At 46.8% G+C, this 22668-nt stretch overlaps 1 protein-coding gene across 1 annotated transcript in view; it reads right to left on the reverse strand.

Moving 5' to 3' along the window:
- Gycbeta100B (guanylate cyclase soluble subunit beta-1-like) overlaps positions 1–7880 on the reverse strand; it is a 36533-nt gene extending 28653 nt beyond the window's left edge. The window contains exon 1 of the mRNA XM_075875578.1: positions 7749–7880. Within this exon, the coding sequence (XP_075731693.1) occupies positions 7749–7751 (3 nt within the window). The 5' untranslated portion in view covers positions 7752–7880. The remainder of the gene's footprint in view (positions 1–7748) is intronic.
- Between the last annotated feature and the right edge of the window lie 14788 nt (positions 7881–22668).

Consider the following 22668-nt stretch of genomic DNA (forward strand, 5'->3'; position numbering starts at 1 on the left):
TTGTTTTTGTTCGGGATCTCATTGTGTGCCAACCCGTGTCCTATCGACGCTGCGGCTATATAATCAACGTCAAACGATCTGCGCACTTGGGCGCTGTTGCGAAGGTGTGTTGCACTTAAAGTGTTTCTTGGGAGGGGCTACCTGCATGTGGTTCAGCTACAGTGATAAGTCCGAAAAGCTGCGTTTTACTCTTTTGAACCTTTCCCCCCCTTTCGCCACATAAGTGTTTGTCAAAATTAGGTGAAAGTGGTAGATGAAGTGGCACATAAAATAATGTCCAGGTTACTGCACACGTCACCTATTTGGTCTGCGCGACTAGTAGACCCATGAGCGGCGCGTTGCTGTGCAATCAAGAGAACATGATAGTAGAACCTGGTTTCAGTTGTTGTAAAGCGCTCAGGTGAAAGTATCGTTGTTACCTGGGCCTTTTTTTAGGTCACCACGATTGTATATAAGGCTTTCTGATGTACACTGATATTTTGTATAAGAACTCCATTGACGGAAATCTTTCCAAGGATCTTCGCCCAATGCTTTAGCAGGACGGTTCAGTGCTCTCTCATAGTTGAGTACGAAGTACTCGAAATTGTTAAACATTTTGTTCTAAACACACAAACACACGTCGTCTCATATCCATGTTCATGTAAATAAAGTCTCTTTTGTCATAACTTTTAATGTATGTTTAACAAGAAAATGTTGTGTTGAAATGTTATTGATATCTGTGACCAATACATTTTTATAAATACACGGCGTAATTTTCGTCGCCACGGCCTCATAAAGTGTGAGCCTCATGAGATGGCTTTATGCTCTCTCATGGTCGAGTACCTCGCACTCTAAAATGTTACCACATTTTTGTAAACCGACATCTCCACTGACGTGCAGTCGCCGTCACCAGCCCGGGCCCGGCCCGAGCGTAATTTTTGTTGATGTGGCCTCATCAAGTGTGAGGCCAAAGAAATGGTTACTGGCTCTTTCGTTTTTTATTGATTGATTGATTAGAAATATTAATCAATAAATGAGATACATAAGGCAGCTACAAGGGTGGATCCCTAGTCCAGCACTCTCATGGCCCTTGCTCTGCGCCCAGCCTGATTCAGATAACCTTATGGGTTTTAAGCTTGGGTGAGAGTGACGTCCCAAGGTACCCAAGGCAAGGCCTTCCTGGGCAAGGGAGAGCCCCCCCCCCCTTCTCCCTTATTACGCAAAAGGGGAGGGGGTGCGAAATCTGCCCGATACTTTGACTTAATAGGGAAGGAGGCACTGCGATGAATTTTCACCCCCTTTGATGAGGAACCCTGCCCAGGCCTATGGGTTGAAGCGTTCCCCTTTGCCCAGGCATAATCGCAGTCCTCAGCTTCTCGAAAACTCGTTCATTGTGATTTTATGAGGCTATAGAGAAAAATGTTCGCAATAACCGAATGCCGAATTATTGAAAGTATCAAGAAAAATTATAAACAAGTGTCTATTACTTTACTGCATTTTCATTTCCTTGACTAATACACAAATACAGTATTTATAATGCATGAGAGTGAAACCATTCATTATTACGTACCACCACCGCCAACACCACCAGATGCATGTGTCGATTTTTTTTTTTTGCGTCGGAATAATGAAGGACAAGAGATCGTTTGTGCATCCCATTGTAGCAAGTTTTATGCCAGCACGCGGGCAGCGGCTAAAGCTCTTCGTGTTCAGCAGCCTCCACCATGTTTGAGTTTTGTTACATTGCACGTGCAACCTCGCTGCGGTGGTCTAGTGGCTAAGGTACTCGGCTGCTGACCCGCAGGTCGCGGGACCGAATCCCGGCTGCGGCGGCTGCATTTTCAATGGAGGCGAAAATGCTGTAGGCCCGTGTGCTGAGATTTGGGCGCACGTTAAAGAACCCCAGGTGTTCGAAATTTTCGCAGCCCTGCACTACGGCGTCTCTCATAATCATATGGTGGTTTTGGGACGTTAACCTCCACATATCAATGAACATTGCACGTGCATTGCTGCAAGTCGAAACCGACCTACTTAGAGCCACATTCCCTGTGGACGAAACGTGGTCGCCAAAGAATCGACCTAGGCGCCCACACAGTTCTCAAGGCACGCGCGCAGCCTATACGCCCAGTGTCGAAACGAAATTGTTGGGCATCGTATCTAGTGCTGAAGAAACTTGGCATGGCAATGCACCATCAAAGATGGAGACTACGTAGTTCTGCAGGCACGCGGCGGAAACTAAACTGCTGCTTGGAGCAACTATATATATATATATATATATATATATATATATATATATATATATATATATATATATATATATATATATATATATATATATATATATATGCACACACTCTGTCTGTGTTGTTCTGTTCTTTATGAAGAAGTTGCTTTGCGTTATAGATTGCGGCCTTAAAAGAACAGTTACATCACTAGATTCCTACAGCCTAGAATAAATTTCTTCAAAGAAGATCCGCGAAATGTTGACAAGTGGTATAGGCTGGCGAAAGATGAAAAATTATAGCACACGGAAACGATGACACAACAGCGCAGGTGCGTAGCCAGAAATGTTTTTGGGAGGGGAGGCGGGGGGCATCTCTGATTTCAGGATGGGCACCACTTTGAAACGGTCAATTTTCCATCGCAATGCCAGGGCGATTGATTGATTGCTTTGTGGGGTTTAACGTCCCAAAACCACCATATGACTATGCGAGACGCCGTAGTGGAGGGCTCCGCAAATTTTGACCACCTGGTGTTCTTTAACGTGCACCCAAATCTGAGCACACGGGCCTACGACATTTTCGCCTCCATCGGAAATGCAGCCACCGCAGCCGGGATTTGAACCCGCGACATGTGGGTCAGCAGCCGAGTACCTTAGCCACTAGACCACCGCGGCGGGGTGATGCCAGGGCGAGAAAAAAAGTTTCGGGGAAGGGGGGGGGGCGAAGGCACGGGCTTGGTGTGCTGACCTGGCTACGTCCCTGTCACAGTGGCGTTCCTGACAAAAGGAGCGTGTTCGACTTGTTAACAAGATTGGGGATACAGTTGAACCACTCAACAAGAAAAGCCTTCAAGAACGAAATTGTTGCAGCAATAAATCAATCTGGAGTCTCCAGTGAACGCCCATATATTTTCAATGCATTTGCCCCCTTTCAACGGCGAATATGTTCTAAAAAAGCGGTTCCGTAAAGGCGAAACTTTCAGGTAGTAATCCTAATTTTGTTTTTCAACCTAGAAGCTATAGTTGGGAACCCAAAATTTCGCAAATACGAGAGACGGGAGCGAGTGCTTCTTGCGTGAGCCGAAATGGCCATCACAAAACGAAGTGAAATCGGCTGATCGAGTTCGATAACCATGTGTGTTTAGAAAAAGTGTGCAACGATTTATAGTACTAGGTACTCTACTATGGGAGAGCATAAACTACGTTTAGAAAAAGTGGTGAACGATTTAGTGTACTAGGTACTATACTATGGAAGAGCTTAGAGCCGTCCCGTAAACATCTCGGCTCGTCACCAAAAGAGCACACTACTGCTCGCGCTTGATGGACTTGCGAGTAAACGAAAAAAATAAGGCATGGAATACAACTCAATGTTTATACCCCTTGCATATGTACTGATTGAGGACTCATTTTCTCATGATGCCACGTTAACAGACTGCAGCAGTCACGAATAGTGTTTAAACGATGAAAAGTACCAAGAAATAATAAATTGATCTTTATTTGTATTTTCTGAGGTTTTCAATGGGGCCCTTTCAAATAATTGCTTCATGAAGGTGATAAGAGCTTGCCACGTGATGTCCTAAGCGTTTTATTTTCGTGGGCTCTGGTTTTAGCAAAGGGTCGATTGTCACATAGCGTTCGCGTCGTTGCGTGTTCTTTTGTTTTCCGTTTTCACACGCTTTTTATCGGAGAAGACTATGATGAACCATCGGGATCGACCCAGTCATAAACGTCAGAGCCGCACGTTCCAGCTTCGCTGATTAACCGGTAGTAGTACAGAGTATTTATTGACAACCTGAAAGGCGTAGACGAAAAAGAAAAAAGAAAAGAAGACATTCCCGCGCATATACTTGGGCGCAGCGGCGTAGCCAGGAAGTAGAAGACTGGGCTTAGCCCCTCTTCCTCAGTTTTTTTTTTTTCGCCATGACATGCACAGCGAGAAAGGACCATTTCAAAAAGGTGCCCTCTCCCCTCAAATCAAAATGATATACCCTCCAAAAAAAAAAAAAATCCTCGCTACTCCATACCTACCCAAACTTATACCCGGACAATAAATGTAAGCTATGTGTAACAGAAAAGGCGTCTTACAAACATACATTATGGTAATGCCCCAGCTCATCAACAAGTTCTCCTGAGGTCCTCCGGGAGCAGTGGCGACTTGTGCTGCTCAGCTCGGAGGTTCAAGACCAAAAATGGGCTATCCAGCAGGCCAGGGAGCCTGTACAGAGACAAGGTCTCCCGGTACCTCCTTGTGCGGTCTAGCCCGGACCACAAGCATGCCGGATACGAAAATAAAGTTTATTCATCACTACGCCACTGCTTGGTCGGCGAGTTTATTATAAAGCTTTTTCTTAATGATGGTCTTCTTTTCTGCGTAGGAGAAGGTGTGTGCGCTTTAGGGGGGTGACCTCAGCGCGCATACATCGCGTGCGAACGCGCACAACAATGCAACGGGAAGCGGCCTCATCTCCGGAGGCCCTCCCGCTTCGCCAGCGGGGCCCGGTCGATCGGCGCGAGTCCCGCGGCGCTGTTCGGCCTATGTTTATCCCCGGCGTCAGCGCGTGAAAGCGCCGTCGTCGCTCGCCTCACGACCTGCTGGCGCTGCGCTAACGAGATGCGCACGCTCGAATATAAACCGCCGCCAATGCGACTCGCTCGAGCGAGCCACGAGAAAGCGCGGGAGTTGCGCTCCGCGACATTTATGTAACTCGGCTGTCCTAAGGCGGTGGCCAGCCTCTCGATCTGTGGTCAGCGCACTCGACGTATTAAAGAGCTCGCAGCGATATGCACGTGCAGCTCTTTTACACAGACACGACACTGGACCGGTTTCGTGTATCAGATAACAAACTGTACGTATCTCACGAGACAGTTAACGACGCCCCATATACATGTGTTATTGCTTCCTTGCGGGCCTAGCACGTTTGTTTCTTACTTTGTCATAGACAGCGGGGCCTACGTCAGAAAACTGCGCGGGTGAATGGCTGCAAGGCGTTTTTTTTTATTTCGGTCACGCGTTGTGGACTCCGTGAAAATTTTGTATTCTCTCTCCTTCTCTCTCTCTCTCTCTCTCTCTCTCTCTCTCTCTCTCTCTCTCTCTCTCTCTCTCTCTCTCTCTCTCTCTTCATTCTTCAACTTTTTTTTCTTTCTCCAGTGCCAGCGCAAGGTAGAAAACCGTACGTTGTGTTTTGGATGGATAAGCCTCTCTGCATTTCTTTTTGATATTGTTTCCCTTTCTTTAACATGAAGATCTCTTGGTCATGTCAGTGCAAGGGCAAGATCAGTGGGTTGTGCAGATGACAGACTTCACATGTTATCACGACCTTCGGAATCTCAGTATGCGCTCGTTATTCCAACGAAAAATGAAGCGCAACGGTTACGCGCGCTCATGTACCGTCAATCATGAAAGTTTCTGTATAGGTTCAGCACGAACAGACTCCACTTGTGACGAATATTGTGCATCGATCCTATTGAGTAGACACAGCTTTGCGAGTGTGCAAATACGAAACTAAGCTTTGTACCCCAACAAGTGTTGCCAACCAGTTTTTGGAAAATACGCTACGTCGCAATTAAAGTTATGTCATAGCGTTCATCATCATCATCATCATCATCAATATTATTATTATTATTATTATTATTATTATTATTATTATTATTATTATTATTATTATTATTATTATTATTATTATTATTATTATTATTATTATTATTATTATTATTATAACAAAAACGACAATAATGAAATCTTGAGCGTGGGTAAGTGCAGGTGACTTACTCGTCACAAAAATAAACGCATGGTCCCTTGCGCACGGAGCTAAGACCACTGGAAGGTGAAAACTACCTTTTTTGTCTTCTTCGCATCCCGGCTGCGGCGGCTGCGTTTCCGATGGAGGCGGAAATGTTGTAGGCCCGTGTGCTCAGATTTGGGTGCACGTTAAAGAACCCCAGGTGGTCGAAATTTCCGGAGCCCTCCACTACGGTGTCTATTATAATCATACGGTGGTTTTGGGACGTTAAACCCCACATATCCATCAATCAATTTTTTGTCTTCTTTGTCGACTGTTGTGATCGCCCCGCCATTCAAAAAATCAACGTGTGATCTTTCGCGTCTGCAGCTCTATGCTGGTGACATTTCCAGTTTTATTCAAAGAAAGATTGTTTTCGAATGTATTTAAAAATGTCACCTTCGAGGTTGTCGTGACAATCGTTCGTGTCTTTCGGTGATCGATGAGGAGCGATAAATGGGAATTAAACTACTTATGATAAAAAAAGCGTATTACCGACCTATACTACCACACGCTACCTGAAAAATTCCGAAAGTACCATATACAAGTAGGGTAATTACCCTACAGTTGGCAACCCAGGCCCCCAATTTAGTGGAGACCCAGCCTAGCCCGACTTTCGCAATATTAAGGACCCGAGATCTTCGATAGAACATTGAGGTAGACAATCCGAGTCCGCGTACACTGCACGCGTCTTGCATGTAAAACTAAAAAGCGATCTCATGAGACAACCGTTGCAAAGAATAAAATAGCAGTGGTTGCACTTGAAAGTAATACAGAAATAAGTGCAGTCCCTTTAGCTATGATAAATGCAAGCGAAACACTCGATGCTCTAAGACATACAGAAAGAAGAAAACAAAGATTAACTTTGCTTTATTAGTTTAGTGCGTTGTATACTTCCTGCTTATATCTTTAGGTCGCTTAGATAGAGATATGCAGATGAGCATAGGTGTGCGCAAAGGATGTGCCAAAATTATGATCACGCATTCTTCATCGAGACGTTGACGATGTGAAAATCGTGCGCGCGCCGGAGCGCCAGGTTCATTGTATACATATATAGCGACAAACCACCGAGTCAACAGATACGTGAACGATGTACCTCTAACAGCGTGGGCATAAACAAAATATGAAAACGGTATCATCCTCATTACTTTTATCAGACAGATCATGTTACAGGGCAGTACGAAATAATTCACTGCTATCGAAACCCACCCACTTATCGATGTGAAGTGGAGCGACGAATTACGCAGAGAATATTTCCCTGCACAGTGTTTTAAAGGGAGACAGGCGAATTACTGTTTTACAGCATCTCTATTAACAACCAAGTGAAATGTCGATGTTTGTGCCAGCATGAATTACATATTCGTAACGACGCCAAATGGTAAGCACGTCATCGTAATTGTACATCGATTTCATTCAACGTCTGTGACAGCATCCTTCAACAATATCTCGGCTACTCCCGCCCTTCAGAAGGGACGTGATTTGGCGCAGAGGCGAGCGGGTCACGGCAATAAAACTTAAGAAAATAAAGATGAGCTCCACATCGTTGGCTAGCTGCGAAGACCGGGGCTAAACAAAGCAACTCGCTGCGACGCGGTCGCTGGCTCCCGACAGCGCGCGCGAGAGAGAGCACTACATACACACACGCGGACGTAAACCTCCTCTTCAGCACATCTCAGACTCCGGCGGAGGAGGGGCTTTCGCCACACAGCGGCCGAGTATTAACGAAAGGCGCGACACGGCAAAGTAGCTGACGGTCACGGCGATCTCACCATGGCGATGCACGGCTTGAGAAGACGACGGTCAGGCGTCGTCGGAGGAGGCGACGGTGATGACGGCCTGCACTCGTTCGCCGGAGTGGCCGCAGGGGCTGCCGGACGGCGGCAGGAGATCGATCTTGTACGACGTAGGCCGCAGCGCCGCGGCCCAGGGCTGCGGGCCCCGGCCGAAACACGGGGGCCGCCCCTGAACACGCGCTCGGGGCGGGTGCGCCGATCTCCCTACCGTTGCACGAGTTGTTTCGAGCTGCTGTTCCCGACCGCGTCGGCGGCCTCCCCTTCTTGCTTCCCCCAGGGTAACAGCGCTGCGTAGACCTGCACGAAAGTGCCGGCGGTTATCAGCTAGTTATGCTTATTCGTATGGTGTGTATGATGTTCTTAGTCGCCACGATCTAATGAATGACAAAGTTTGGATTTTTAAAGCTCCAGTTCTATTTCTTTTTTCCTGGGGGTGGGGTGATGAGGAGGTTGCGTGTGTGGAAGGTGTGTCAAGCTTGCCTCTGCTCTCGGTCCACCCGCCCCGGCGATGCAATGAACAACAGGCTGTGATGCTTGACTGCAGCCTTAAGGTCACGCGATTGAATCCCAGCCACGGCGGCATATTTTCGATGAGGGCAAAATGCTGGAGGCTCGCGTGCCTATATTTAAGTGCGCGTTTGAGAACACTATAGCATGATATATTCCTTCCAGCCTATCCCGTATTTCAAAATAAAACAATGCGTGATGCCATTAGTCTGCTCGCGTGACGTCATGAGGAAAAATTTCTTGGTCGGTCCACGTACGACGGATATCAGTCGTGAATTGTCTCCTATCCCCTTTCACTTTGCAAATGTCAGCCCCTTTTGCCCATCTCGCGGGTCTGTCACACCCAATCAATTCAGTTAACTTCGTTTGGTGTATTTTCGGCTGTGCAAGCGGAGTTAACAGCGTGTAGCCAAGAAGTGCGAAGCCCTGATGGACTCGGTCGTTGTACTGATATTGTCCACGTGTTTTTTTAAGAAATAATTAGTGTTGAGCAGTATAGATAGATAGCAATTAGTGTTGAGCAGTATAGATAGATAGATAGCAATTAGTGTTGAGCAGTATAGATAGACAGTGCAGGGGAGAAAGAAACCACTCATTCGTTTTTTTTAACCCTAAGTATACAGTTTAAAGGCTCTATAAGACATCTTGGTTGAGGTTCGACCTAAAAGTTTAATTCGAGCTTCAACTTTAAGCAGAGTTACAATATAATTATTGACGTGTCATGTCCGCTTTTTTAAAACTTCTATGTTGGTAACTTAATATACTGCGAGCTAGTCATCTCGGAGTATATGAATTGCCCATTTATTATAATAAAACCATTGACCCACCACTGAAGAGTGTATGCTTTGAGTATATTAACGGAATCTTTAAAGTATCCAGTTTAGCGCCCTCAAACTGAGCAGGTGGCTGTGAAAGATGTGGTAGCCACGTTTCCTGTATTCTGATATGTTGGTTCAGTAAACGACATAGCGGGTATAGTAAACAAAAAACAATGTGATTAAGCATAGTAAATAACTCAGCGCGCTTGACTGATTTTCAAAGAAGGCGGAGCGACGAAAAAAAGAGGCCAAAAAAAAAAAAGAGCGGAAATAATAGAGCTAAAATGTACATGCGCAAGCGTGCGACTGCGAACTTACGTCTCCATGGAGATGAGCTGATGCCGGTCCGGAGTAGTGTCCCAGAATACTTCTCTCTGACAAGGGGCGGTTGTCCACTCTGTCTAGCGTAGCAAGACGAGCCATTGTAGCGAGGGCATTCACAAAAGGGATGTCAGATGGTTTCATCGCTGTCTCGTGAATCACAAAAGAGACGGGGTCTGTTGGCCATTGTACCAATAAAAAGGTAAAAAAGAAAGATCAAGCACGCGTGAATACAGAGCCGAAGACGATGTACGACGCATAACGTTCGGTCTCCCGGAAGGCTTGACAGTAAGCAGAGCTCCTTCTGAAGATAGCACGCGCTGAGCTAATCTATACTTCCACTGCGTCGTTGTATAAGCTCACCCACCAGCAAGTGAGAACGAACAACGGTCGTCGATAGGCTGTGCGGCTTTTACTTCACCCTCACCGTCCCTGTAAGGCTACAGGAGCCTTCTTACCAATTTTATGTTGTCACAGGGTCATGACGTCAAAAAGATGCAGACAGTACGATGAAGGTTAAACTGTTTATTTGAGCGAACTTATGCCCGGTAAACGGAAAGTTGGATCACAGTAGCAGACCTGCACTGATAGCGGTGAACGGATCGTCAGCCGTCGATCAACTGACAAGCGGCGAAGCGCGTCGGCATTTATACGCTTGCCATCAAATGTTCTATAGTGTTATCGCAAGCGATGACGTAGGCTCCAGAATAATCTGTGTAGTTCGTGGAGTGGGCGTGATCTTATCGAAATGATCTACTACAGTCCTGAAGCTTCTCGAAGACTACAGGCGTGGTTTGCGCAGAGAATTACGTAGTGTATTGGGGAGATAACAAAACTTGAGAAAAGGAACGTGGCAATATTGATGTCATAGCACTTGCTGCAGAAGCAACCATGGGCAGGTCATTCATTAGATCCACGACATGGTTACGCGACAAAAGAGTCTCGAGAGCTTACTTCACGTGGTACTTGAGTGGGACGATGCGTGGGTGCCTTGCAGAACAGAGCAGATGGTTGTGATTCCTTTTATCGCTGACGTCAGATGCAATATATTGAGTGAGAAGCACTGCCTAAATAACCCACGAGTTGCAACTATCCGCGACGCTTCATCTATAGCTCTGCGCATCAGCAGGACACAAATGAGATAAAGAGCTGGGATTTCTGTTACTTGATGTCAGGAATGAAAACTTCGAGAACGCGATAAAAGGGCAGAAATATTTAGGTCAGCTATAGATGAATGCACCCCCCCTCCCCCATTTATCGGGTGCCACGACTAGTAGCTACAGAGACATTTCTGCACGCTGTAATTATATATGTGAGGTGGTCTCTACCGGGATTTGAATCTGTGACTGAACCGCTTGCAGTAGCAGCAGAATGAACTGCAGAAGCACCTGGTTAGGAACCACGAATAAGTTCTCGAATGACCTATATCGGATGACTTCGTGTAATGAAAACTAACTTGGGTGATTATCGCAGTGTTCGCGAATAAATGAAACACGGTGGCTATTCTAGACAGACTGACCCAGATTCAAAGACGCTATTCTGGTGTGGTTCGCACAAAGGCGCCGCTAAAAAAATTATGCGAGATGAGACAGAGAAAAAAAAAAGGGGGGGGGGGGGGAATTGCTACGCGAAGCAAGCGCGAGGACCGGTGCTTTGTATGTGTTTTAACCTCTCGACCAATCACAAAAGCAGGCCCGTCGCGTGCACAGAGAAAGGGGCGACAAGGTTCCCGCAACGCGTTTTCACAGGTGAGATGCGACCGCACAATGCCCGAGAGTTCTTCGCAAGACGACGTGGGCTGTTGTTCCCCGGACCCGACCAGCAGAACATCAAGATCACGGATAGTGCGTCGTCGTTCGTACGTCGTATTTTACGTCAATAACAAGCAACCCTCACCACCCTTCCTTCTGTTTCAACGTTCTAGTGGTGTCGAAAACACGACAGCGGTGTCAAAAAGAAAGAAAGGAAGAAAGAAAGCGCAAGTTTTGCCCCGAAAAGACGGCGTTAGACAAAGGGACGACATTGTCGTCTTCGGCAAGCGGCGACTGAGTCCACTTTTGGTGATCGCTCCGAATGGGCAGATGGGCAAACTGACAGTCTTAGCCGAGGGGGGCTGACCCCATGCGAGCTGCTTGTAAGCTCAACAGTGACATACAACACACACTGCGCACGCGACACTGAAAGGGACCATTATACCCGTCGGCATGCTTCGCGAGCAAGCCACACAGCCGGACACTGAAACAACGCGCACAGAAAGACACAGTCGGTGGCCCCGAAAATAGTGCCGTTCCTCGTGGTCCCGCTGTAGGAAGCAGAACGGCAGCTCATCGCTATCGAACCCTTCCTCGCCACCTCGCCGCATGTTTCCCGCTTGCAGTAGCAGGAGGTATACATATTCAGGAACACTGCCGCGCTGTGTGCGCAAAAGAGCATAACGGTTCGCTTATCGCCTGTGCGCGCGCCCTTTTGTGACGCTTCTGTGTGGACATTGTATTCGTGTGCCCGGCGCATGTGGCTGCTACGGCGATCGAGGGCTGCCGAATACACACCGGTGCGTGCTTCTGCAGCTAACCCGGAACATGTGCAGGAAAGGGCTCTGCGTTTCTCTCGGGAACTGACCGCTATTCTTCGGAGTTCGTTAAGAAGGGAATTTCTTTTATCAGAGCCGACACCGAACGACATCGGCAGAGAGGTTTGTTATTGTGCCAAATCATGTATCGCTCCCTCTGCATTCTGTATATTTCATATTGCTTTCTTTCAGAGAGGCGCCAAGAATCGTTCGCTAAAATGATTGTGAAATACAACGAGAAATTTCCCTCGGGCTTCACTCCTGCATCTAAACCATCGACTCCCCCTTGGTGTCTTATTCGACCCACAGTGCACCTTAGTGTGCCAGGAATCCGGAGGAAATCTGAGCTTTCATCGCCCGTGCTGAAACAACTGTCTCTTTTTCTTTAGCACGAGAAGTACTCGGACAGTGTACATATATATATACCGATGGCTCCACGAACCACCAGGGTTCGACAGGTGCAGTAGTTGTCCCAGCAAGAGGTGTTACCATCAGCTTTAGGACTGACCACTCCACAGCATCTACAGCAGCGAAACTAGCTGCTTTGCGCGCTGCAATTTCTGTGGTCAATCGGGAACCACCGCAACAATGGTCGATTTTTAGCGACTCAAGGACTGCCCTACAATCTGTGCTCTCAGCACTGCGTCGCGGGCCGTACGAACAGCTTGTTTTCGACATTCGATGCCTTCTCCACACTTCACACGAGAAAGGGCATCATGTGACGTTTCAGTGGCTGCCAAGTCACTGCGGCGTCATAAAGAACGAACATGCCAATACTGCCGTGCGGGTAGCTCTTGAAGGAACACGAGAAGAAGCCATACCACTTTCGTGGACCAATGCAGCCAGTAATCTTCGAGGACTTGCGCGTGAAATCACGCTTTCACGATGGTGCCCACCAAGCAACGAGACGAATCGTCAACACCACCTGTGCTCTTTGATGGCTCTCCGCATGCCCACTGGGATCGACAGAATGAATAGAAGCCTCCTTTCCTCATCGCTTATGGCTAGGGGTGGCATTTACAAAAATCTTATTCATTTGTCATAGGAATGGCCGACAACGCTCTCTGCGATGTCTGTCGTTGCGAAGAGACGCTACACCACATCCTGTGTGACTGTCCGTTGTATGACATCCAGAGACAGTCACTGGCGCCCGTTCTTGCGCGCACCGACAACAGCCAAACGTCTGTGGGCACTATTTTTTCAAGTGCCCGAGAGAAGACATTGCAACAGAAAGCGACAAAAGCATTGTTGAAATTCCTACGCTACACAGACTTGAACAAGCGGCTGTAACAGCAATGTCACACTCCAAGAAAGACAAGACAGGACTATGAGTGTGCGCGCGCTGGCTGCCTAATGTGCCGTGTCTATCTCTCTTCCCTCTCTCCCCTCTACCTTTAATCTCTCCGTCCCCCTCCCATGGGCAGGGTAGCAAACCGGCTGGTTAACTTCCCTGCCGTTCTTTTCCTGCTATTTTCCTTCCTTGTCATGAATTGACGCACAAACGCGTGATCGGCGGTTATGATTTTTGACCACCTGGGGTTCTTCAACGAGCACTTAAATGTAAGCACACAGGCCTCAAGCATTTTTCGCTTCCATCGGAAATGAGGCTACCGGGATTCGATCCCGGAACCTGTGGGTCATCAGCCGAGTGCCTTGGCCACTAGACCACCGTAGCGAGTCACAGAGAAACGCAATCGCACGTCGTGTCTTCCCTTTGACCAGACGTGATTTTTCGAGCGGCGAGCGTAAGTGGGTAACGCGTAGCCACATCTAGGCGAAACAGGAGCGTTCCAGAGGTTGCATATAGCTGTGTTTTGTATGTATGTATGTATGTATGTATGTATGTATGTATGTATGTATGTATGTATGTATGTATGTATGTATGTATGTATGTATGTATGTATGTATGTATGTATGTACGTACGCACGTACGTACGTACGCATGTACGTACGTACGCATGTACGTACGTACGTACGCATGTACGTATGTATGTACGTACGTACGCATGTATGTATGTATGTATGTATGTATGTATGTATGTATGTATGTATGTATGTATGTATGTATGTATGTATGTATGTATGTATGTATGTATGTATGTATGTATGTATGTATGTATGTATGTATGTATGTATGTATGTATGTATGTATGTATGTATGTATGTATGTACGCTTAGGAACGACTCGCTGAAGGAACTAATCACAGATGGCATGGTCATGATGCTTTACTGCACTTTACCCAGAACGCTGTCAGAGAGCGTTGGTAGATATAAAAGGCGTTTTTGTAACGCATCGAAGTATGTGACTGAGGTGCAGTGGTTAGCGTGCCCGGCATGTGTTGTCACGGCTTCAGAGCTCATGGGTTCGATTCCCGTTAATGGAACATTTTTCTTTGTATTCTTATTGTGCCTATTTTCGGAGTTATTTCCGCGATGGAAATACGTCACTGAAGTCTTGGTGTACCGCGGCCTAAAATATTTCCATGTTAAAAATGTAAAATGGATTCCGCAGAACAGAAAACATGAGATTGCTAAACCAAACACATAATCACAAAACATAATGCTGAAAAATAATAGAAGATATGACGCAATGACTCAAAAATAACAGGAAAGAGCACAGAGGAGCCCCTAAAGAAATAGAAGCATAGAAAAGAGCACCTACATACAAACAACATAAACGCAAGTGAAACACAGGTGAATATGTGCTCCGTAGTTAGTAGAGCCAGTAAAGCTGCCACTATATGGGCGACTCTGGTTTAGATTTTTTCCCTCTCTATTTCATTCGTCCCTAAATATGAAAGAATGTTTTGCAGTCGATAGTTTTTTTTTTGTCTTCAAGGTCAGTATCAAATTTTCATTTTTTTAAATGGATTTCTTTTTTTCGTCATCTCAACTCGGCTGTACCGTTATTCTCTCACTTGTCCTGTTCGCCCAACCAAGTTACTTTTCTTTGTATTCCGACAGCGTTTAAATGGAAGAACAAGGCTGTCTGCTTATGACATATAGGCGGACCTACTCTCTTCAAGAGTACCGCACAATGACCTTAAGCGGCCCACTTCCACAATGACAGCTCAAGACGGTATCTTCGCCTCGGAGCCGGGAAGCCTTCGACTTTCGCTTCGTTGCCAGCAACCCGCTTTGAAGAGGCAGAGAGCAAGAGAAGTGGCCGCGCAACAGGAGTGACACATTCCATCAGCCGACGGCAGCCGTCACAAGTCCACGTATTCTCGAGCGTTGTTCTCGGCTCCCAAGCACTTCCTATTTCGGCTGCGGTTGCCGACTGTATGGGAGCGGCCATCGCGATGTGGCACATTCAAATGCAAGTGTTTGTGCGTGTTCTGCGGACGCCTGCTTGACCCCAGCAGACGCCGAGTGTGGTCAGCAGGCATTCTCTTTCATGTGCGGCGCATTAGAAGACGTGGGAGCCGAGAAGCGTCCGTCTTGCCGTCCATCACATCACGTCTTCAGCTGGACGCTGGGAGGAGACGAAGGACCAAGAGAAGTAGGAGGAACCATGACAAGAAGCCGAGCTTTACTCAGCACTACTCGCTGGTCTGCACGATACGTAAACCAGTATAGCGCACAGGAGCGGAGCGCCGAACTTCGTGGAGTAGAAACTTCAGAAGTGTAGAATGGGCGCAGAGCGAGCTAGTACATAATGGTTTTCTGGGAAAAACCTCTTTTTGCGCCTTGTTGTTGCTCAGTTTCATCTTTTTATGTTCAGAAATGTAATTAGCTATGTTACTTGCTATGAATTCATCGCAATAAAGAGTGCGAAAAACGAGACGAGGCACGCACAAAGGATCGACAAGAATAAACGCTGGCTTCTAAACTATTGTATGTCTTTGTATATCGTTATTGTATATCGTTATTGTATGTCTAAGAAGAAAATGTTCTGTTGAATGTTATTGACGTTTGTGACAATACTTTTTCTAAACAGGTACATGACGAAAGGCTGATGGTTAAATAGTGTGTTTAGAAGAAGTGGTTAACGATTTTGAGTAGATGGTACTCGACTGTGGGGAAGCATTAGGTCTTCCCGTGAGCCTCCCACTTGACAAGGTGCTGTTGACAAGAATTACGGCGTGCGCAAAGAGTACAACCAGGACAACAGCGTTCAGCCCACACGCTCATGCACTCGAGCCTCCGCACCTGTGTGTTTATAAAAGGTTGTTAATGATTTAGAGTACGGGGTACTCAACTATGGAAGGGCATAAAGCTGCCCCGTGAGCCTAAATTACCCAACTCCAGTCGTGTTAAGAGAAACTTATTTTCACAAACAGGGAACATCAATTACAATCCAACAGAACATCGCGACGTAACACAACATCCACAGACACACCAAAACTTGTTACAAAAATATATGTGTACATACGTACAAGGAACACAACATACACGGACTCACCGAAAATTGTTACAAAAAGATATGTTTACATATGTACATTACATGGTAAACGAAGAACACACAAATCAAACGTAAAGATCTATATATTTATAGGTTTATAAAGGCAGGGAAGTTTATTGCAAACTGGTAACAACATTTAAGGCGAGTACAACTGTCTGGTGTAACAAAATCACTTCAGTGGTGTGTGCAAACAAGAGAACATAGACAGGGTGTGTTTAGAAAAAACTGGTGATTGATTTAGAGTCCGTACTCTACTATGTAGCACATCACTGTGCTTAAAAAAGTGTTTAATGATTTTGAGCACTTCATACTCTACTGTGTTTTTAAACGTGGGTAACGATTTAGAGTACTAGGTACTCTACTAGGGGAAAGCATTAAGCTGTACCGAGTACTATGGCTCCGGAAGTTGCATCGAGTGCATTACCCAATTCCTACTGTGTTTAGAAAAATGTTTAACGATTTCGAGTACTTCGTACTCAACTATGGGAGAGCACTGAACCGTCCGGCTAAAAACCTTGGATCGGAATGATGACTGAAGCCAAACACCGTTCATTGGCGTCACGTATTATGAACTGACGCATCTTGGTACACTTGGCGGGAAACAAATATCTTCGCGATCAGCCCGCTCATTTTCAACACAATTCTTCCTTTGAGTGGGCATTTATTTCAAACATATTTTTCTCTATACTGCATACAACATTGTAGAAGATAATCCTTCACTCTAAGCGCCTTTGTTTTATCAAAAAACACAAAACAGAGTTTTTTCTTGCTCTAACACAACGTAAAAAAGGGCAGCATATCCACGGGGTAAATGATGGAGAGTGGGGTGAGGCATCCGTACGTCCGATCGTTCTTGCTTCCGTCCGTCCATGCGTCCCTCGGCGTGACCGTCCATGCATCCATCCGCCCGTCCGTGCGTGCGTCCGTTCGTTCGTGCGTCCGCACGTCCATCCGTGCGTCCGTCCCTGCGTTCCTTCATGCATCCGCCCCTGCATCCGTGCATGCGTCCATCCTGCCATGCAGCCATCCATGCGTCCATCCATGCATCTGTCTGTGTGTCCGTTCGTCCATCTGTTCAACACTCCAAATACCACCATCTCGCATCTTTTCATCATATATTCCCCATATAGAAGCACCACCATCTAGCGGACATTACAAGGACTAAACGAGAGGTGGCACACGCACACTTTCTTACGGCTTGCGCTTCGTGTCTACTTCCCACCTTTAACCACCTCGAGTTCATGGTATATACTAGTTCACTGTATTCATGGCACTGCGGCCCAACGCTCGCTAAACCTTTTTAAAACCAAGGAGGTTACGCCCAGCGAGTATAACGTAGCAACCCTTTCTTGTCAGACAGTGCTCAATGTACATGTCAATGGCTGCTAATGGGGAATGAGAGACAGGAGAATTTGGCTTTTAGTTAACGCGCACGCTGCGAATTTTTATTGTTCAACAACGCACAGAAGAAATCTCCCAACGGCACCACCTTGCAGGTCAAAGCGTATAAGACATGTTACGACGAGGGACGAATGGGTGCCGCTTTAAGGAGCTTCGCCCCTAAAACTGCCACCCACATCTTCCCACAGGGGAAACTCAAGTAAGTGCGTCGTGGAGTGGTGTGAGTATCACGTGAACGTTGCACAATAGGGTATAGTTTGAAAATGCTTTATTGTTATTTCATCTTTATTATTCTTTATTATTGAATGAAGGAGAAACGTTGACTTCAACGTCAAGCGAAATCCAAGTAACGACGCCCTTAACTGAATTCCGAACGTCCAACCCAGTGCCTAGATATTGCAGTGAGGGCCTCCCTCCACTCGTGAGGCCAGCGCTGCGATCGTTTTGACGCCACAGACAGGATGCGTGCGCTTGCCTCGCTCGCATCGTCCCCCATGGCTGCACCGGTTCTTAGTTGCGATTTTAAGATGCAAATTAGACACGACATTGCCTACGGGGCTATTGATTCATAGTTGGCTTGCCCGTATTATCAGGTCTTATCACTTATTTAAGCACTGAGCTTCAAAACAAAGGGAATCATGCATGGTGTTCAGAGCAAAGGCGCAGGAAATGCGCTGTTCTAGCAGACAACACAAGCCGGCACTCTATGAGTGACGTCACTACGTAAGTGGCGCCATGGTATATCCTCAAGGCCAATACGAGGTCGTCAGAGAAAGGTTGTGAAGCGTGAGAAGTCGCTTTTTTAGGGGCGAAGCTTCTTATAGCGGCAGCCGTTCGTCCCTCGTAGCCGTCGTAGAGTGTAACTACTACAACATTTTGACCTCCAAGGTGGTGCCGGTGAGAGATTTCTTCTGTGCGTTGTTGAAAAATAAAAGATAGTGCTCAATGTACATGCCAATGGCTACTAAGGGGGAATGAGAAACAGGAGAATTCGGCTTTTAGTTAACGCGCACGTTGCGAATTTTTTATTGTTCTACAACGCACAGAAGACAAGAAAGGGTTGCTACGTTATACTCGCTGGGCGCAACCTCCTTGATTTTAGAAAGGTTCAGCGAGCGTTGGGCCGCAGTGCCATGAATACAGTGAACTAGTATATACCATGAACTCGAGCTGGTTAAAGATGGGAAGTAGACCCGAAGCGCAAGCCATAAGAAAGTGTGTGTGTGCCACCTCTCGTTTTGTCCTTGGAATGTCCGCTGGATGGCGGTGCTTCTATATGGGGAATATATGATGAAAAGATGCGAGATTATGATATTTGGAGTGTTGAATAGCTGGACGAACGGACACACAGACAGATGCATGGATGGACGCATGAACGGACGCAGGGGCGGATGCATGGACGAACGCAGGGACGGACGCATGAACAGACGCACGCACAGACGGGCGGATGGTCGCATGGATGGTCACACAGACGGACGCATGGACAGACGGAAGCAAGAATGAATGGACGGACGAATGCTTCGCCCCACTATTCATCATTGACTCCGTGGATATGCTGCCATTTTTTTTTTACTAGCAGACGCTGCCTGCGTCGTCCTTGCGAGGTGAGAGAGGTGGAAGGGGCGAAAATTTTGCGGGTGTCATCCTGGGCTAGCACGAGACGCGAGCATGCGTAATAGGGATGCGGAAGGTGCCACCACCGATGCCGAAGCGCGACATCGTGCGTTTTAAAACAAGGTTTCTGCGTCGGTGTCAGAGAGTGATATCTGAAGTGACCGGAAGTTTCTTGGAAAGCACCATTGTACTAAATTGCCTTATTGTATTTTTAGACCTAGTGGGAAGAAAGTTTCTTCAATGATTGGTATGTGGGGTTTAACGTCCCAAAACCACCATATGATTATGAGAGACGCCGTAGTGGAGGACTCCAGAAATTTCGACCGAATGGGATTCCTTAACGTGCACCCAAATCTGAGCACACAAGCCTACAACATTTCCGCCTCAATCGGAAATGCAGCCGCCACAGCCGGGATTCGAACCCGCGCCCTGCGGGTCAGCAGCCGAGTACCTTAGCCACTAGACCACCGCAGCGGGGCTTTCTTCAATGAAAGACAGCGCTTGTTGTCATTGCTTTTCAAGTGCCTCGTCTGGATTTTTATATGCGAATGCATTTCTTAGTCGGGCCATGTCAGGCGTCCATCGGGATCCATCCATCACCCTCTACCATAGCAACAGATGTGGGCGCGTGCATTCCTAGCAACCGGAACCCCCAGCATGTCACGCTTCGGCGTCGGCAGCTGTCAGCAACAGCTGCGGGCCCGCGCGCCTATCCTCGCCCCTAGCAACAGGAGCATCCACCTCCTTGTCTTGAACGTGACTTGGCACCGCCTCAATGCAGTGCGTTTGAAACGCTCTTGTGCGGCCAGCGTTGATTAAGCGTTTGTGTTGGTAAGACACTGATATTACAACTGTCAGGTACAATGACAGGTGCAGTGCTTTGCCGCTCCTTTTCTCACCGTTCACTTTCTCTCCTCTCTGCGCCCACTTTCTCGTCCGCTCGTGCCTCACTCTCGACCATTCGCTGGCGTGGCGCCTCTCAAGAACATCCAGAAATGTGTGCTCGAGACGCCGCTGGGAAACGCCAACACCAAGCCGAGAACGCTGTTCGTTGCGTTCATTTCATCGTATTTTTCTAACCATGCACGCTAGCTACTAGAACTGAAAACGCATAACGTGTTTCTCGCGACAGAAAAAAAAATCACAGCATATCCATGGAGTGAATAATGATGAGTGGGGCGAAGCATTCGTACGTCCATCCGTGCTTCTGTCTGTCTGTCCATCAGTGTGTTGGTCCATGCGTCCATTCGTGCATCCATCCGTCCGTCCATGCATTTGACCGTCTGTCTGTCAGCGAGTTCGTCCATTCGTCCATATTTCTGTCTGTCCGTCCGTTCATGGGTCCATCCGTCCATGCATGCGTCCGATCACGTTCGAGAACGCTGACGACGCGCGGGTAACACCGCCAAGACGCGAGCCAAGGAAGCCGATCGCAAGCGTCTTCAACGCACCCGCCGCTCTGCTTCTTCCATGCTCTACCAACGATCCCCCACGTACGGCGACTATCCAGAAACCTGAGAGGCACTCGTTCTCCGAGTTCCCAGGCACAGCCCGCGCAGCAGCCAATCGGAGAATAGCGGTACAGTGCTGTCAAAAATATCCTCACTCAACTGGAGTTTGCGCCATCTATTATACTGTTCAAGAATTACTGCCTTCCTTTTTAAAGACTAAAGTCTTTTTGGGGATACTTCGACGCAAGTGTTTCGTCTGTCTGTTTGTTTATCCGTTGGTCTGTTTTTCAAGCGAAACGGCTTAAGTACGACCACATTCACAGTGCCCACCAACATAGTTGAGGTTTCTGCGTTCAAACCTGTGTGATTGTCGATTTGAAAGCAGCAAATATTGCGCATATCTGAAGAATAATGTCAAAATGCCGATATTCTTCATTCGGTTGTTTATACTAGAAAAGACATAATAAGTAATGCTAATAACTGTAGCGTTTATTACGCTGTGCTGATAATGTGACGCTATGCAGGAAAATGAGTTTCCTAAGCTTTGCTAAGACGATACAGTGCTGCCACCTACTTTGAAATCAACAAAATATGGCCTTCGAGTTTAGTTTTCTTCGAGTTTAGTTTTCTGAGATTACTGACAGATAACGCTTATGTCTCACGCAGTGCCTCCAGAATCCCATTCAGCGATTTTCTCGCGCAAAACATCAAGTAAATGCTTTGTTCTATTAACTATCTCCAGACGAGAGACTATCGTCTTTCGAAAACATATGCAGCTGAAAATGCAGATAATGTGCTATTTTTTTTCCTCGTCTCTTTTTCTCTGTGTTTCTCGTATCATACCCCCGTATTCAGAAACGCTGCTTGACTTAATCTTGACTTGCCACCGACTTCTACGCAGCACAAACGTGTTTCGAACGCTCTGTCTTTAGGCGGTGCCAAGGCAGCACAAAAGTACAGACGCATTGTAAACGCGCTGCATTGGAAGGCGTTTTCAAGTCAAGTAGCGTTTCTGAATACGGGGGTTATTCTCTCGGCTACGCCCCACGCAGGACAAGGTTAGACTAAGAGGAGTTTCGCTCTTAAACGCCACGTGCAGTGAACGGTGCCATTGACTGCACGGTGTTCAGGTCTTGTTTAATCCAGGGACCCTACATGGTGTAAAAAAAAAAACATTATTCTTTTAACGCGGGGCTCAAGTGCGAAACATCGTTATGAACGCTACGCAATGCATTCGCATTTCCTCGCGATTCGCGTTGGGGAGAAGGGGGCATTTTTTTTTCGCTCTTTATTGCTATGAAACTAGAAGACTCGTTATGTTTGAGAGTGACATTGTTTTAGGCAGGGCACCTGAATACTTACTTTGCGTTTGAAGGAAGTGAACATTTGCAAAACAACTCGTGAACTGTGTGAAGCATTGTGGTTAGGAGCTAAGGAATGAACTTTTTTTGTGCCATATATACATGCGCTAGGCGTGACACTTTGCCTCTTGAATCTGGTGTGTTCTAATCTGGTGTGCTTGTACCAGTTATTTGTGCACGGGACGGCTCTCAAGCATAGAGAAAGAAGAAGACAAGAGCGGACACTCCGCGAAACCTGGCCTCAGGAAGTGCGTCACGACTACGTAACGAACTAGTGCTCTCACCAAACGTCAGAGGGCGCAAGCGCAAAAAAAAAACAGTTATAATCAATGCAACAGAATTGTTTTTACAAAATAATAATTATACGCCCAAATTTGATATGTTCTTTATACATAAAAACAATTTATTCAACACACCTTAGCGATTATTTTTCTTCAGCCGTACTGTCA

This window comes from Rhipicephalus microplus, chromosome 2 (genome assembly GCF_043290135.1).
Source record: "Rhipicephalus microplus isolate Deutch F79 chromosome 2, USDA_Rmic, whole genome shotgun sequence".
Taxonomy (NCBI): domain Eukaryota; kingdom Metazoa; phylum Arthropoda; class Arachnida; order Ixodida; family Ixodidae; genus Rhipicephalus; species Rhipicephalus microplus.